Source organism: Mastacembelus armatus, chromosome 8 (assembly GCF_900324485.2).
Source record: "Mastacembelus armatus chromosome 8, fMasArm1.2, whole genome shotgun sequence".
NCBI lineage: Eukaryota > Metazoa > Chordata > Actinopteri > Synbranchiformes > Mastacembelidae > Mastacembelus > Mastacembelus armatus.
In genome coordinates this window covers 17,283,632-17,301,792 of record NC_046640.1, presented here as the reverse complement: position 1 = coordinate 17,301,792, position 18,161 = coordinate 17,283,632, and the positions used below count along the sequence as shown (strand labels likewise).

Here is an 18,161-nt window from a genome sequence, read left to right as displayed (position 1 = left end):
AAAAACTTCACAATTTAACAGTAAATACTAAATAACAGAAAATATTACAATATTTTATTTCGCAATAAAACACGTAATGTAATTTAAAACAGCAGTCAATACTGTCTAATAATAAGCCACATTCTATTAGAAATGTTTTTGTTCCTCACTGTGCAGTCCACAGGACACAGTCAATGTCAGGATCTGCATCCTAAAACTGGTAAAAAAACAAAAACAAAACAAACAAACAAAAAAACCACCCAGATTACTTATTGAAAGACTCTTCTCTTTACACAATCTTTCCACTAGTAACAGGAAAATGCAAAAAATGAGATTTTCAATTTCTACAGGGGTATGACTGATAAACCCCAATAAAACACTAAAAGACTGCTACTTTAAATAGCGAAGAAAAGTCTTTTTCAAACAGCTGAATTAAACTTCCTGCTGGTGGAGATTATTCTTTCAGTTTCATTTACAAGGAAACTGGAAGCTAAGCTGAGTTATAACTGCATTCACTCAAACAGAGAGGTTAGAGATTGGACAGCAGCAGACTAACACAGGTGAGCTCTTTCATTTTATTATTGTAGGGTTTGACACTTCTCTTTGTGTGGGTATCTTTGCATAGATGTTACACCAGAAGTAAACAAGTATCTGTTGTTACATCGTAAGTATTTTTCACATAGAAGTGAAGAACATGTTGGGATATAGTCAACAAAAGACACATATACCCCATCATCCACCTTAAGCCTTGAAACATACTTTTGTCATGTTCTAGCAGGGGATTATGTTATGGATATTATTTAGCCAAAAAAAAGGATCAGCAGAAAAATCTATTTCAGTTTTTTTCATTTCAAGTCAAAATCAAACATTACTCTTAAAATCTAGTAGCTAGTAGCTATGAATTGTACCTCTCTGTTAAAGATGAGATTGAATGAGTCATTAATAAAACAAAGTCCTTACCTGATTTTTTAAAGAGCATTTATCATGTCAGGCAATGAACTAACTGCTAACATTAAGAGGTTTATGGCTGGCAAGCACAGCTGCTAGTGCTGCAGTCTGGGAGGGTAACATTGCTTTTTTTGAATGAGGAAAAGGATTGTTGTTGTACTGCTTCCCAAAGATGTCAAGATAGTTGTGTAACAAGTCTAACCAGAAATAACCAGAGTATTTTCACTGATCACTGAATTTGTGTGACGTCTGTTGTCCACAGTTTGTTGTCCTGTGCAGCTGTTCACCTCACTGTCACTCATTTCTCATCTACATATTTGTTTGTTCTTGTTTTGACCCTACAGCTCAGGTACGTAACTCTATGACTCTGTTCAAGTGCAGAAAACATATACTTATTGATGAAAAATTACACATTTTATTATAATCAGTTTGAATTCTCACCCATTCTAGTGTCAGTAATGAAAACAATCATTAGATACATGCCTAGTTACAAATACATGCTTGAATTCAGAATGTACAGCAGTGTGTCTGACTAACACCACTAATAACCTTTTAAATATCTATGCAGGATGATGAAGGTGTCAGGAAGACTCACAGTTTGCTGTGTAGCTTTGCTCTTCCTGCTGACCTCTGAGTGTGCTATACAAAGGCTCAACTCAATTAATGATTTGAAGAAAATCAACTTTGGGCAATCTGTGCCCAAGCACAGTCTCCTCCTGCTTCACTGGTTTGCCAATACAGTTAGCATTGATAACAACAATGTTATATGGCTGACCTTCGACCCTAACAATAGAGACTATGGCTCACATCATTATCGCAATGCTGAGGGGCTGTTGGACCCACTCCCTCAGGGATCCCGGTACTACACTGTTGGTAATCTCCATCTCAACAGTTCTGAGGAACTTCCACATTATGTTTTTTATCCCGTGATGGAATATGATGGAAGTAACAGGGACCGGATTATATTCAGAGTCAGACAGCAGAACACAGGATTTCAAACTTGGCAGAGGATAGAAAGAGTGTACATTACACAACATTATGACACTTCTGAACATCAGGGGACAGCATATGATCCCCTATACACATACCAGGTCACTACCAACCTTTTAAGAGAGATCCAAGAATTTTCTGTGGCACAAGTCCAACAGAACTCACTGTCAGAGTTGAGGGATCACTTTGGAAGTAACGCAGATGAATCTGAATTATGGAACATCAGAAACACCTGGGGTGACCTTGCAACCCTCGGACTACTGTTGTTTATTGTGACCCAGGAAAAATACTCCTCTAACCAGCGTAAAAAGAGATCTCAGCCTGCGTCAAGGAGAAAAGCACAACCTGATGTTGTTATCAATATCCCAAACACAGGACAAAATTCCATCGATGCTTCAGAGACTTTTGAAAGACTTCTACCAGATCAGACGAGTATGATAAAACTTGAGGTAATGACTGGCACAAATGGAAAAGCCAGAATTAGTTGGAGCAATATTCCTAGACATCGTCGAAAAGGCCATATGATGGTAGTGCTTTTCAAAAACAATGAGGACTGGGAAGTCCTGGCTAAAGAGTTGATTGGGGACAGAGAATCTGGCAGTTGTCAAACCTCAATACCCCTGAACAATGGCCTTCAGGCCCGGTTGCATGAGGGGAAGAATTGGTACTGCTTCTGGAAAGTAGGAGAGGAGATATGCAGAGGTTCTGAGTTTAACAATCCCAAAGCAGTCCAGATAGCTGGTTACAATGCATGGCTCCAACTCTTTGTAAAAGATGGTAAGGCTTCTGCTCGTTTATATGTTGAGAAGTCTTTCCATGAATGGAGGTTTGAATTTAATAAGTCTTGGGTCGCGTTCTACACTTCCGAAAATAAAGCCACAAATGAGTATGAATGGTGGAAGTGGCAGTGGGCAACTAAATTCAAACCAAGCCCCGACTGTAAAGACGAGTATTATGATATCTATGAGTATCACTCAGGTATGGCAATTGTTCCAGGAGTGCAAGCACGGTTCATACTCAGTGAGAGGGACGTTAAAGCACTCACTCCAAGCTGGAGGTGACGAAAACTACTGAAAAACACTGTTTGCAGAAACTATAGTACTAGTAATAATAATATAAGTTAATTTTGAGCTAATTTAGAAACAGGAACAGTGCCTGCCCCTGCCCACTTAATTTTTTTAAACATACCATTAAATAATGATCTTCTGTTGTATACTTAGTTTTGACTTTAAATGTTTGTTTGTGTACTATATTTTCTACTATTTTTTTACTATTTTGTGAACATAGTGAAAATTGAGTCATCTCTGTACCATTAAATGACAACCAAGTGCTTCTGTATGACTTTTGCATGTTTAAGAGACTGTGTACTACTTTAGCTATTTGTTTCTGTAAATGTTTTGTTAACTTTGAGCTATAGTCTCAGGTTGACACATATGTGATGAAAGACCAAATACCTTATATCACACATCTCAAACTGTCATGAAAGACAGATTCTTCAGAGCTTCAGTCAAGCCCAGTCATTCACCTTTATTTTAGGCCACAGGACTAGAATAAGAAAAAAAAAAACCAAAAAAAAAAACATCAGTGATAATCACATTTTCCTCACCAATAGATGAGCTTATCAGTCAATTAAAGTGCTGGAATATTTGTTTGAACTAAAATCCTGCATACTCAGACATGACATAGTTTGAGACATGAGAATGGACTGAGTGAGGTCTAAGGTTCACCAAAACCAGAGCTGGACATTTAGAGTTTTATAGCTCTATTTACAAAGTTGTACCTTTGACTGTAATAGTACCATGTGCTGCTCTGGAATGGCTGAAAAGCCTTTACTGATGCAACATTGTGACTTAGTGTTGATTCATTTTGTTTGATAAAAGATGCAACAGATAAGTGAAAGGATCTTTGGACTGTTAAGGACAGCCATGACTGATGATGAATTAGCATTAAAAAAAGAAATAAACTGTATATTTTACTTATGGTTTTGTTGGTGTGTATATTTTAAACCATTTTTAAAATCAGCATTTATCACAGCTCCACACAAATTAATAATGAGTTTTCAGAGACATCTTTTCCAACCAGCGTGTCACGTGCAACTAATTAGCCATTTGTGGCCAGGTCCCAAGCAGCATTATCAAAAGGCCTTTATGTCTGACCCTTGTGTGAAGGAGAGGAGTTCTGTTTTAATGTGGTGATACTAAGATATCACTCAGCAGGCTAGCACATGACTCACACAGTTCTCACTCACACACACACACACGCGCACACAAATATAGGTCTTGTAGATGTGAGCAAAACCAAGTCTTATTCTAAAAGGACTTAAGGACGTAAAACTCTCATAGTACTAAGTCTTACAAGGTGGAAATCAGATATTTTCTTCAAACTAAGGCACCTTTCTCTTAAAACACTTGCTCTAAACATGTGATGTGAAGTGGGCTTTCACACTGGTGACACTAGAATGTAGAAAAACTGACGTGAGCTAAGAAATGACAAATCTTAGAAATTATTATGGGGAGTTTTATGGTGTCAAGGTGGCTTTTAAATCCTCTCAGCTCCATTTCTATTTACTTAATGCACATCCCACAGTAATTAGGGACACCTATAGATCTTATCTGGATGATGCAAACATGACCATAGGAGGATATTATATTATATCATGTTAGACCTACTGTAAATCTTTACAGTGATGAAAATGGTGTCAATATACGTCACCCATCATCATCACCCATACCTAGTCCCCAATTTACTGCAGTGTGCTGATCAGTCTATGTCAACCTTACGCAAGTTAACACAAAACTACAGATGTCAGATAGATTAAAACTGAATTGACTTTTTTAAAATAAAGACAGATGTCCATTCACTGTTGTCCAAAGTTTCTTCTTCACTGACTCCTGAGTGAACCCTGCATGTATGTACAGTGGGTACAGAAAGTATTCAGACCCCTTTAAATTTTTCACTTTTTGTGTCATTGCAGCCATTTGCCAAAATCAAAAAAGTTCATTTTATTTCTCATTAATGTACACTCAGCACCCCATCTTGACAGAAAAAAAACAAATGCAGAAATTTTTGCAAATTTATTAAAAAAGAAAAACTGAAATATCACATGGTCATAAGTATTCAGACCCTGTGCTCAGTATTGAGTAGAAGCACCCTTTTGAGCTAGTACAGCCATGAGTCTTCTTGGGAATGATGCAACAAGTTTTTCACACCTGGATTTGGGGATCCTCTGCCATTCTTCCTTGCAGATCCTCTCCAGTTCTGTCAGGTTGGATGGTGAATGTTGGTGGACAGCCATTTTCAGGTCTCTCCAGAGATGCTCAATTGGGTCTAGGTCAGGGCTCTGGCTGGGCCAGTCAAGAACGGTCACAGAGTTGTTCCGAAGCCACTCCTTTGTTATTTTAGCTGTGTGCTTAGGGTCATTGTCCTGTTGAAAGGTGAACCTTCGGCCCAGTCTGAGGTCCTGAGCACTCTGGAAGAGGTTTTCTTCCAGGATTATCTCTGTACTTGGCCGCATTCATCTTTCCTTCAATTGCAACCAATCGTCCTGTCCCTGCAGCTGAAAAACACCCCCACAACATGATGCTCCCACCACCATGTTTCACTGTAGGGATTGTATTGGGCAGGTGATGTGCAGTGCCTGGTTTTCTCCACACATACCGCTTGGAATTAACGCCAAAAAGTTCAATCTTGGTCTCATCAGACCAGAGAATCTTATTTCTCATGGTCTGGGAGTCCTTCATGTGTTTTTTGGCAAACTCTATGCAGGGTTTCATATGTCTTGCACTGAGGAGAGGCTTCCGTCGGGCCACTCTGCCATAAAGCCCCGACTGGTGGAGGGCTGCAGTGATAGTTGACTTTGTGGAACTTTCTCCCATCTCCCTACTGCATCTCTGGAGCTCAGCCACAGTGATCTTTGGGTTCTTCTTTACCTCTCTCACCAAGGCTCTTCGCCCACGATTGCTCAGTTTGGCTGGACGGCCAGATCTAGGAAGAGTTCTGGTCGTCCCAAACTTTTTCCATTTGAGGATTATGGAGGCTACTGTGCTCTTAGGAACCTTGAGTGCTACAGAAATTCTTTTGTAAACTTGGCCAGATCTGTACCTTGCCACAATTCTGTCTCTGAGCTCCTTGGGCAGTTCCTTCGACCTCATGATTCTCATTTGCTCTGACATGCACTGTGAGCTGTACGGTCTTATATAGACAGGTGTGTGCCTTTCCTAATCAAGTCCAATCAGTTTAATTAAACACAGCTGGACTCCAATGAAGGAGCAGAACCATCTGGGGTGCTGAGTGTACATTAATGAGAAATAAAATGAACTTTTTTGATTTTGGCAAATGGCTGCAATGACACAAAGAGTGAAAAATTTAAAGGGGTCTGAATACTTTCCGTACCCACTGTAAGTGTGATCCAGCCATCACTTGTTTGATTTGACATAGCTTGGCATGCTCCATTGTTAGAGTTGCTGGCAACATGCGTTTTCCAGATTAGAAAAAGAAAAAAAAGATTTTAATTTTGAGAATATGAGGAGACAACCAGTGACATGGCTTATGGCTTATTCTGCGATAAGATAGTGTCATATATTGGCTGGAAGACAACTGGGCAGCCAATTTGACCATTAAAAATGCACCTTGCAACTGTTCAAAACATCATCACGACAAACCATTACTCACAATCGTACATTATATACAGGATACAAACATCTGTGTGTACATGTGCGTGCTGGTTTGTCTGTTCCCTGGGGTGTCACATGAATCAAATTCTCTGCGAAAAGTGGAAATGTTTGCTTGGTTTGAAATGATTTATGATAAACAGCCAAATGTGCCACACTCTCACTGACTCTCCTTTGCAGCTCCCTATATTGTCAACCGGACAACTGATCTACTTTCAGTATTTTTCTGAATGAAAACTATAATGGGTTTAAAATGCAGCACTAACACTAAACCTTTATGAGATCCAGGAGTGACACCTACTGGGGGGGGGGGGGGGGGGGGTCAAGCTAACTACTTGTGCGACAGCATCTTCTGCTGGTTGATGGTGGAGTTGCAACAGTTAAGGCTTCTGTAAAGTACAGTCAAACATAGTCCCCTGCTTGTCTATAGGGACATGAAAGATGCACTCCAGCAAAATAGGGAAGGGAACATTTATTGATTGTTTGAAATTTAAAAAACGTTTTCTCCTGGTTAACTGCTAGGTTTTCTCCTACCTGCAGCAATACGGGTTCTGCCAGTTCTGTTTACAAGGAAACCGAAACCTAGAAGCAGTTAAGACTGCTCCAGCACATCCAAGATCAGAAACTTGATGGAAGCAGACTCAGTGATAACCTCTTATTTTGTGAGTACAGATTTTTTTTTTCAAATTTCATAATCATGATTGGTGAGACATTTAACCACAGTCTTTCTTAAGTGGGTCTTGCTGCATAGAAATTATTTTGAAGGTCAAAATAATATATAAAGACAAAATGCAGTTGAAAATCTGGTTAGTTAGACTAAATAGAGTAGATGTAATTGCACACTGACAATTGAAATTTTTGTTGCATTATAAGCATCGTTTACATAGTGGAAAACATATTAAAATTTCACCTGGATTGTTACTATTTTATTACTTATGGTAGTACTTTTTATTTACACTACAAGACTATTTGAATTTCCCTTCAGGTATTAAAGTATGTCATCGCACCTCAGATATGTCTGTTTTTACAGTATGCTTCTAATTCTATATTTTTAATTTTTATCTCACAACTATAAGGAAAAGTTTGTATTTTTTCTAGTCTGCCTTAAATAATAGGAGCCCACATGACCAGTAAGACCAGTAAGGTTTTGAATACCTCAGTCACTTCTGTTCATTAAGGTAATTAAGAGATCACTTAGCTAGGTTTCTAAAGAGCTAATGCGGTTTAGCAGTCTAGTTGAAATAATTTGGTGTTAAATGTTCATATTTTTTTATTACTTGCGAACCTCTCTTATGGGTGTTCAATGGACCTATTCATCAAAATAAAAACAGATCAAAACCTATCAACCGTGAAAATAATTACATTATAAGCATTCCTAGATATAAATGCACCATGGTGTACAGCTTGGATTAATATTTTAACTATGAACTTTTTATAAACCTATACAGGATAACGAAGATGTCAGGAAGTGTCACTGTGTGCAGCATAATCCTGTTCCTTGCACTGACCTCTGTGTCTGGTGTGCAAAGGCTCAACTCGATCAATGATTTGAAGAGAATCAACTTTGACCAATCAGTAGCCAAGCACAGTCTTCTGCTGCTCCACTGGTTTGCCAACACAGTTCACATTGACAATAACAACAACATATGGCTGACCTTTGATCCATACAACAGAGACTTTGGCTCACATCATTATCGCAATCGTGAGGAACTGTTGGAACCACTGCTTCAGGGGAACCCTAGACACCAGTACTACACACTTGGCAATCTTAACCAAGCCTCGTCCATGCAATTTCCATATTACGTCACCAATCCTGAGTCAGAGTATGAAGGAAGAAACAAAGACCGGATTATAATAAGAATAATAGATCCAAACTCAGGACGACAAAGGCAGAGGATAGACCGAGTGTATATCACACGGCATTATAACACTTCTTATGGTAATTCAGCATATGATGGTGAACATACTTATGAAATCACTACTAACCTCTTAAGAGAGATCAGACAGTTTGCAGTGGAGGATAACCAGGTGTCGCTTACAAATCTCACACGTCGCTTTGGGAGCAATGCTACTCAGTTCCAGTTAAATTCCATAAGAAATACATGGGGCAACCTTGCTTGTCTTGGACTGCTGCTGTTTATTGTGATCCAGGAAAGGCGGCACAACTCTTCCCAATTCTACAACAAACCTCAGCATGAGGTGAGAAGCTACACATCTGCCTTTGTGGTCCCTCCACAAAACAGACAACCTCAGTGGGATGTTGATGCCTCACAAACCTGTAACGCTGTTACACAATCTGCCGTTCTGGACATTCCAGAAGACACACAAACCCACTGGGATGCTCGTGGCTCAGAAACCTGTTGTGAAGCTTGCACTCCATGCATTTGCACTGCTTTTTTCTTTATTTTTATAATAATCCTCTGTCTATTTATATGCTAGGTAGATACACTAGCGACTAACAAGATAACAGTATATAATATGAAATGAGAGAGAACAATGTTCTTGTATATTGTCTAAATCAAATTGTGGTGGTGCTTTTCAATAACAATGAGGTTAATGACAGTTCCCCTGAGAGACAACCAGGTGCTTCTGTATGACTTTTTCCAAAGTTAAGTGACTGTGTACTATATTAGTTATTTGTTGTTTTTTTAAAATGTTTTGTTAACATTGAGCTATAGGCTTAGAATGACATGTATGTGATAAAAGACCAAGTAACTTTCAAACTGCCATGAAGGGCTGAGAGTCTATATGTGTGTGTGTATACACGTATATTTTATTTTTTTCTTACTGCTTTGTAATGTTGTCCTGTAATGTTGAAAATTGTATGTTTATTACACAAACTGCTTTTGTTTGGTCTTTTATGAAGTTTAAAAGCTTATATATGCAAGTCAGCGTTTAGAACAATTCTAAATAATGCAGAAAGAATAAAATAATTCAAACAGAGGGACTCCTAGTGTGGACAACTGAGTTAACCAGTGGTCTAAAAAACATTCTTGGTTTTAATCCAGCTAAGGATCTTTTGTTGCAGTTCATTTCTGTTTAACCTATGCTTTCAGACACATGCTGCTGTGAACTATCCAACAAAGGCATATGGTTTACTGAAGTAGCATATTTTACATTAGAACAAAAAACTTTTTTTCAATTTAAGATAACGTTCAAAGTAAATACTAAATGAGAGTAAATATTAAAATATTCATAACCTGAAATTTAAAAAATGCATAAAAAGCAGGCAATAAAACATGAAAGTATTGCAATTTAAAATGGCAGTCAATGTTGTTTAATAATAAGCCACGTTCCATTACAAATGTTACAAGCTGGTATTAAAACAGCCAGGTTACTCACTGCAAAAAATAAGAATTTGAATTTCTACAGGGATGACTGATAAATAAAAACACTGAAAGAGTGCTATTTTTTTCTTAATAGCAAAAAAAAGTCTTATTCATACAGCTGAAATAACTTCCTGCTAGTGAAGATTATTCTTTCAGTTTCATGTACAATGCTATACAAAGAAACAGGAAGCTAAGCTGAGTTATAACTGCATTCACTCAAACAGAGAGGTTAGAGATTGGACAGCAGCAGACTAACACAGGTGAGCTCTTTCATTTTATTATTGTAGGGTCTGACACTTCTCTTTGTGTGGGTATCTTTGCATAGATGTTACACCAGAAATAAACAAGTATCTGTTGTTACATCGTAAGTATTTTTCACATCAAAGTGAAGAACATGTTGGGATATAGTCAACAATGGACACACATATACCCCATCATCCACCTTAAGCCTTGAAACATACTTTTGTCATGTTCTAGCAGGGGATTATGTTATGGATATTATTTAGCCAGACAATAAAAAAGGATCAGCAGAAAGATCTATTGCAGGTTTTTTCATCTCAAGTCAAAATCAAACATTTTTCTTACCTGATTTTTTAAAGAGCATTTATCATGTCAGGCAATGAACTAACTGCTAACATTAAGAGGTTTATGGCTGGCAAGCACAGCTGCTAGTGCTGCAGTCTGGGAGGGTAACATTGCTTTTTTTGAATGAGGAAAAGGATTGTTGTTGTACTGCTTCCCAAAGATGTCAGATAGTTGTTTAACAACTCTAACCAGAAATCCAGACTATTTTCATTGATCACTGAATTTGTGTGACGTCTGTTGTCCACAGTTTGTTGTCCTGTGCCGCTGTTCGCCTCACTGTCACTCATTTCTCATCTACATATTTGTTTGTTCTTGTTTTGACCCTGCACCTCAGGTACGTAACTCTATGACTCTGTTCAAGTGCAGAAAACATATACTTATTGATGAAAAATTACACATTTTATTATAATCTGTTTGTCTTCTCACCCATTCTAGTGTCAGTAATGAAAACAATCATTAGATACATGCCTAGTTACAAATACATGCTTGAATTCAGAATGTACAGCAGTGTGTCTGACTAACACCACTAATAACCTTTTAAATATCTGGCAATCTGTGCCCATGGATGGTCTCCTCCTGCTTCACTGGTTTGCTAATACAGTTAGCATTGATAATAATGATATATGGCTGACCTTTGACCCAAATGGAGACTATGGCTCACACTGTTATTACAATCGTGAGGGGATGTTGGAAGAAGTCCCTCGGGGATCCCAGTACTACACTGTTGGTAATCTCAGATATCGGGAACTAGAAGATTATCTTGTTGTTGCTCCCATGATAGAATATGATGGAAATAACAGTGACCGGATTATATTCAGAGTCAGACAGCAGAACACAAGATTTCAAATAGAAAGCGTGTACGTGACAGAACATTATCATCCCAAACACACATACCGGATCACTACCGACCTTTTAATACAAATGAGAAATATTAATCGGGAACAATTCATAGATTTACTGTTAGAGCAGAGGGATCACTTTGAAGGTGAATTATAGGATATCAGAAACACCTGGGATGACCTTGCAAGCCTCGAACTACTGTTAATTGTGACTCAGGAAAAGTACTCTCTAACCAGTGTAAAAAGGCAAGGAGAAAAGCACAACCTAATGTTGTTATCAATAGAGGTCGACCGATACGGGTTTTCTCTGGCTGCTGCCGATGCCGATATTTAGAAATCAGGGCAGCCGATGGCCGATATATGATGCTGATTCTTATGGCCAATTTTAATTTTCATTGCTTAAATTAAACATTTATTGAGAATTGATTTGTTGCAGGGTACCTGTCACAGTTATGTTTGTTGACACACACTGCTATAATTCAAAAGGCCATAGTCTAAGAATATGCGTAAACAAATCATATGTGCAACAAGTCATTTGCAGAAACGCGCAGTTCAGACAAAACTTCAGGCTAAAACGTGCACATTAACTTTCCTCATTATAAGTGTATTTTTTGGTGGGAGCGCTGCGCCCGTATTGCGTGTGTCAGCTGCACAGACCCATTGAGGAAAGTTATCCTACGTGTTTTAGCAAGAATGTTCGTCTGAATTTCATGCGTTTCTACTTTCAGATTTGTTGCACACGTGACATCAGCATCAATTCTAATATGTGTTGAAAGTCGGTCCTCAGACTTTCCCCGAGTCCATTGATGGAGGGTTAATGAAAGACAGAGTGGAAGTTAAGTTCTACAGCTGGTTATTTACAGAGATATCTCCGGAGATCAACTCACACAGTACAGCAGAGAGATCTGAAGTATAAAGGAAATAACACTCTATCTTAAACCTGTGGCTACCCCCCATCCTGATACCACTTACTTCACTTTTACAGAGGTCATCCCTACTTTAATACCATATATGTAGTTGTTGTTTCAACTCAAGCATTTTAGCAGTTGTTAATACTATATATGGCAAGCAAGCTCTTCTAAGAACATCTAACAGATACTACACTATTACACTCTAAGCCTATAATGCTTATGAACTTGTGAGGTGTGCCTGCATCCTACATATGATACAATGTAATTACGCATTGGAAACAAATGGTTTTCCCTGCCATCATTAGCTGAAGCCGTGTGTGTAAAATGTAAACAGGGCACGGCTACAGTGTGTGCGTTGCTCCGTCTCTCAACGCTTAGCTGGTCGTAGATGTGCCTGCTTATAAATCGGTCTAATGTGCAGCGAAATGGGCCGATGCATTAAAATGTGCAAAAAAAACGGCCAATTAATCGGTCGACCTTTAGTTATAGTAATATCCCAGAAACAGGACAAAATTCCATCGATGCTTCAGAGACTTTTGATAGACTTCTACCAGATCAGACGAGTATGATAAAACTTGAGGTAATGACTGGCACAAATGGAAAAGCCAGAATTAGTTGGAGCAATATTCCTAGACATCGTCGAAAAGGCCATATGATGGTAGTGCTTTTCAAAAACAATGAGGACCAGGAAGTCCTGGCTAAAGAGTTGATTGGGTACAGAGAATCTGGCAGTTGTCAAACCTCAATACCCCTGAACAATGGCCTTCAGGCCCGGTTGCATGAGGGGAAGAATTGGTACTGCTTCTGGAAAGTAGGAGAGGAGATATGCAGAGGTTCTGAGTTTAACAATCCCAAAGCAGTCCAGATAGCTGGTTACAATGCATGGCTCCAACTCTTTGTAAAAGATGGTAAGGCTTCTGCTCGTTTATATGTTGAGAAGTCTTTCCGTGAATGGAGGTAGCACTAGTAATAGTAATATCAAGTTAATTTTGAGCTAATTTAGAAACAGGAACAGTGCCTGCCCCTGCCCAGTTAATTTTTCTTTTAAACATAACTTTGAACTAAAATATTTTTTTAAATTAAATTAACAAAAACTCAAACATATGTTTTGCAAGTTACCCAACCCAGTTCAAGACTCTGGCATCTGTACAATACAAGTTAATCCTAACACAAATAACTTTTTAAATAACAAAAATAAATAAATAAACATCTGTGTTACTATTAACCATATTTACATAAAAAAATAATAATAATGATCTTCTGTTGTATACTTTGTTTTGACTTTAAATGTTTAATTGATTGTGTACTATATGTTCTACTTTATTTTGTGAACATAGTGAAAATTGAGTCATCTCTGTACTGTTAAATGACAACCAAGTGCTTCTGTATGACTTTTGCATGTTTAAGAGACTGTGTACTACTTTAGCTATTTGTTTCTGTAAATGTTTTGTTAACTTTGAGCTATAGTCTCAGGTTGACACATATGTGATGAAAGACCAAATACCTTATATCACACATCTCAAACTGTCATGAAAGACAGATTCTTCAGGGCTTCAGTCAAGCCCAGTCATTCACCTTTACTTTAGGCCACAGGTGCTGCTCTGGAATGGCTGAAAAGCTTTACTGATGCAACATTGTGACTTAGTGCTGATTCATTTTGTTTGATAAAAGATGGAACATAAGTGAAAGGATCTTTGGACTGTTAAGGACAGCCATGAATGATGATGTATTAGCCTTAAAAAAAGAAATAAACTGTATATTTTACTTATTGTTTTGTTGGTGTGTATATTTTAAACCATTTTTAAAATCAGCATTTATCACAGCTCCACACAGATAAATAATGAGTTCTCAGAGACATGTTTTCCAACCAGTGTGTCACACGCAACTAATTAGCCATTTGTGGCCAGGTCCCAAGCAGCATTATCAAAAGGCCTTTATGTCTGACCCTTGTGTGAATGAGAGGAGTTCTGTTTTAATGTGGTGATACTAAGATATCACTCAGCAGGCTAGCACATGACTCACACAGATCATAAGATAACTACTCATCAATAAAAACAGAAAAGCAGACTCAGCTTATGAAAATAAAAATCAAAGGTTTCTACTAAGCTTGATGGAGTCCACAGCCAGAGCCTGATGTTTGTTTGGTTTTTAAAAAAAAGAGGCCTAAAAGCTGACATGTTTGATCATCAACAGGTCAATGTGCTGGAGAATGGCAGTGTAAAGAAAACATCTTATTCCTGCTACAAAATAAAACAGGGGACTCTTGTGTTTGCGTTTCTAAAGTTAATTTGTCTACATGAAAGTTACAAAACTGAGTTAGAGCTGTAACTACCATTAGTCTCATTACTGATTAATGAGTAAAATACAACTTTGATAAATGACAAGTTATTTAAAACAAAACAAAAATAATAATATTACTAATGGCCAACAAAAGTGCCCACAGGTGACATCTTCTATTGTGTTGTCTGACCAAAAGGTGTTTAAAATCAGAAAATTCTCACCAAGCTGGAACACAAAAAGGAGCATTTGGGCCTAATTAATCACATCACATGATTTATCTGTGATTAAAATCAGTGCTTATTGAATGCAGTGACAGCATGTAATTTGTAATAACCATATTTACAGGTAGCTTTTAAAGGCAGTTACCACTCATTTTCAAGTAAAACAGAAGGATTTACTTAAATTGCTTCCTGAGATATGACAGAGGTCTGTGTCAGTAATGAGAGGGAAGGGGGGATGACATGGGAATGGACTGTATTTCCAGCCTGGTCTTTCTCTGTGTGGCCCCATTCCCACACAAAGTTTAATACCCCTAAGATCACTTCATACTATTTTGTGCTGTATATCTCACCTAGATTTGGTATCTCCAGCATCTAATAGATTTTTAACAAGAAAATAAGACAAGCTGTGTACAGAATGAACAAATGAATGTGTGCATCTGTAAACATAAGATCGCATCTTGTTTAAGCACTGTAAGCCTGCAGCTACAGCCAGTCCTCACAACCAACAGATCAACTGAAACAGAGGTTATCATTACAGCACCTTGTGCTTTACAACAGTTTCCACAGCTTATCATTTGTTATCGGCATGTTCAGACACTCTGACATTCTTAACATTGTCATACAGTACATGCACACCATCACATTGCTGAGACAAGCAACAGAAGTAAACAACTAGGGAGGAAACTGAAAAACATTTATGTACAAATACTTAAAATAAGAATCTGGCTAAATTTGTGTCCCCTTTACTTGTTGAGTAAAGTAAGTTGATAAAGTTTTGGGCATGTCATCACAGGATGTGGTGTGTCAGTTTGTACACCCAAATGGATGGAAGTTAAAGTGGATTTTTCTCATTTTGTTTTCTCCCTGCAGACAAACTCTACACTCATCTCACACACTTTACCTTGCTCTCTGTTTTATCCCTCTTCCCTTCTGACCACCAACCCTCCTTTCTGTATCTCCTCCTATCTTGCTCACTTCTTTTCAAGCTTCTTTCTAGCAGGGCCTCCCTCCCTCCACATGCATAGCTGAGCAGGAAGGTGGTAATCTGAGCCAAATGTGGCAGAAGTTGAAACTTAATCCTCCCACATCTTTACTTTCTCCCTTCTACTAATATAAGGCTTCATTTGTGGGTCCGTACTCATAACCATTCCTAGCACAAAGAGAAACTCCTAGTGACAAAATTGAGAGGAAATTTACAAGCAGAACCTAGTAAAGATAAAAGTTATTATATATAAAACATCTTAACCACAACTAAGAGATATTTGGCAAGTGGGAAAATACAATCTTCCACCAGCAGAGTAACCACACAAAAAAATCACATCACTCTCAGAACCGCATATTGTGTCACAGTTCATTTTGTTTCCACTGGACATTCACATCTTGCAGGATCACAAAATGGCAAATATGTATTTTACCAGTGTTGTTAGAGTAATTCATGGATCACACATTTGAATAATTGCACAGTGAGAAAATGAGATTTCTATCAACAGAAAAAGGTACAACAGCATCAACATTCAAGCTGTTTTCGTCGCTGAGTACAAACAGCAGGACTATTTTATTCGTTACTTTTAAATACATAAAGCATGTTTGTGTGATCAGGGTAAAATACACATAAAATGGGTCTGTTTTTGCAAAGTAAAAGCTTATGCCATATCATGTTCATCTGTTTGTGTGTGTAAAGGCATTTTTTGACAACCAATCAGTTTTTAAAAAGATGCTTCATACCTAGAAACGGGGCCATCCCTGCCTCCTCAGTGAAATAAACGTTTTTGTATTTTTTTCTTACTCAGAGTTGCTCTAAAATTGGTCCTAAGTCACTCTTAAGTTAAGACTTTTAACTAAAGGCGTTTAAGCCAAGTTAGGAGCTCTCTGAGAGGATTCTTAGTCTGGCCCCAGCTTTTTAACATGCTTCCTTGTTTCCTGTTCACCAGTGTTACAATGGTGGTATCTGTAACTATAGCAAACAAATGCTTTCAGAAAGAGACAGAAATAAAAATTACTGTCTAATCATCTATAAACAAAGTGCCATGGACCGAGCAGGACAGGACCAGGCAACACAGCATAAAAAAGCGGAAATTGGAGGCTTTCTATTTTTATGCAGAATGTTTTATGACCTCCAGATTTGGAATGTATCACCTCCCAACAGCCCACGCCTGGATACTACTCCACCAGTAAGAGCAATGCATGAGCACAGCTGTCTCCAGATAGTAGCGTTACACATACACACACAGAGCCACATACCAGTAGAAAGATGAGCTATTCTAATAGCATAAGAGAGAGGAAAGCAAACAGCACAAGTAATGTGAAAGGAAAAGGCAATGCCTACAACTAGGCACAAAAGAAAGAAAGAAACAAATGAAATTTTCCCACAATAATAAGTACAAAGCATAAGTGCCATTCAGGCCAACCATTGTACACATATCTACACAAAACAAGACTAAAAGCCTAAAGCCCTGTTAGTAGCTTCTAGAAGCTGCAATTCATTAACTCCCATGAAAAAAGAAATGAATATAATAAAGTGACAATCAGGCTAATGCATTAACAGAACTTTACCAATACTACAACAAAAAATTCAAAGACTGTCCCGAGGGTGGGAGAATGGACAGTCAATGGGATAACCTTAAATAACAGATTTCATCCACTGAGGATGAGGAATATCCATTACATATTTCATTGGAAATCCAGCTGTTTTGAGATACCTTGTCACATACCAGAAAAAAAATTAAACTTTCAGAAAATACTCTTAATACTAAATTTAGAGTCATTTAGGTCCAACATAATCTATGTAGTTTACTCCGGGTACTCCCGGTTTCCTCTACATGATTCCAGCATAAATCTATGTATATCTTAGCTGTGAACCACCATGCTGGATGGACAGACTGAACAATCCTACCATCAATACCTCATGCTAGAGCTTGGGTAAAAAGTAAAATAAAAATTCCTGAATAAAATCATGCAAGGCTTTATTGTGGGATGACAGGATTACATGAGTCTTTTTCTTCCACCCTTGACCTTGTCAGCTTGAGCAGTTAATTCAGCAACAATGACTCACTGGTATGCACTACCTTACCACAGTCATGGGACATTTCTTGAAGTTTCCCTCAGTAAACCAATACCTATGGAGCAAGTTACTACAAAAACATCTGATACTGAGCTTGAGGTTGGCATAATTTCTGTACTACATGTCTGATTAGTCAGCACAAAGACTTCTCAGGTGTCTAGATGACAGCTGACAATAGATTTTGCTATGATATCATTTTAATCTTAATCTGAGTTCTTAAATCAGAAAAGTTCAAACGATGAACAGGGAAAATGGACAAACCACAGTAACAAAAGTGCTAGTAGCACTAATTTACTTTAAAAATAAAACTACAAAACCGCAACTTCCCATCTTAGGTAATATGAATTT

General features: G+C 37.9%; 3 protein-coding genes across 6 annotated transcripts in view; 2 read left to right on the top strand and 1 right to left on the bottom strand.

Moving 5' to 3' along the window:
• The window catches only part of LOC113141322 (septin-9-like), a 68,983-nt gene that overhangs the window by 23,550 nt on the left and 27,272 nt on the right, over nt 1-18,161 (bottom strand). The window lies entirely within an intron of this gene.
• LOC113141323 (uncharacterized) lies at nt 451-3,896 on the top strand. The gene is made up of 3 exons (XM_026325669.1): nt 451-539; nt 1,190-1,276; nt 1,496-3,896. The coding sequence occupies exon 3, from the start codon at nt 1,497-1,499 to the stop codon at nt 2,976-2,978; it is 1,482 nt and encodes a 493-aa protein (XP_026181454.1). The 5' UTR covers nt 451-539; nt 1,190-1,276; nt 1,496; the 3' UTR covers nt 2,979-3,896.
• On the top strand, nt 7,102-9,080 carry LOC113141324 (uncharacterized). The gene is made up of 2 exons (XM_026325670.2): nt 7,102-7,249; nt 8,036-9,080. The coding sequence occupies exon 2, from the start codon at nt 8,046-8,048 to the stop codon at nt 9,024-9,026; it is 981 nt and encodes a 326-aa protein (XP_026181455.1). The 5' UTR covers nt 7,102-7,249; nt 8,036-8,045; the 3' UTR covers nt 9,027-9,080.

Bases quoted from the DNA above. Each gene is read 5' to 3' on its own strand.
- LOC113141323 (XM_026325669.1), top strand. From the start codon at position 1,497: ATGATGAAGGTGTCAGGAAGACTCACAGTTTGCTGTGTAGCTTTGCTC.
- LOC113141324 (XM_026325670.2), top strand. From the start codon at position 8,046: ATGTCAGGAAGTGTCACTGTGTGCAGCATAATCCTGTTCCTTGCACTG.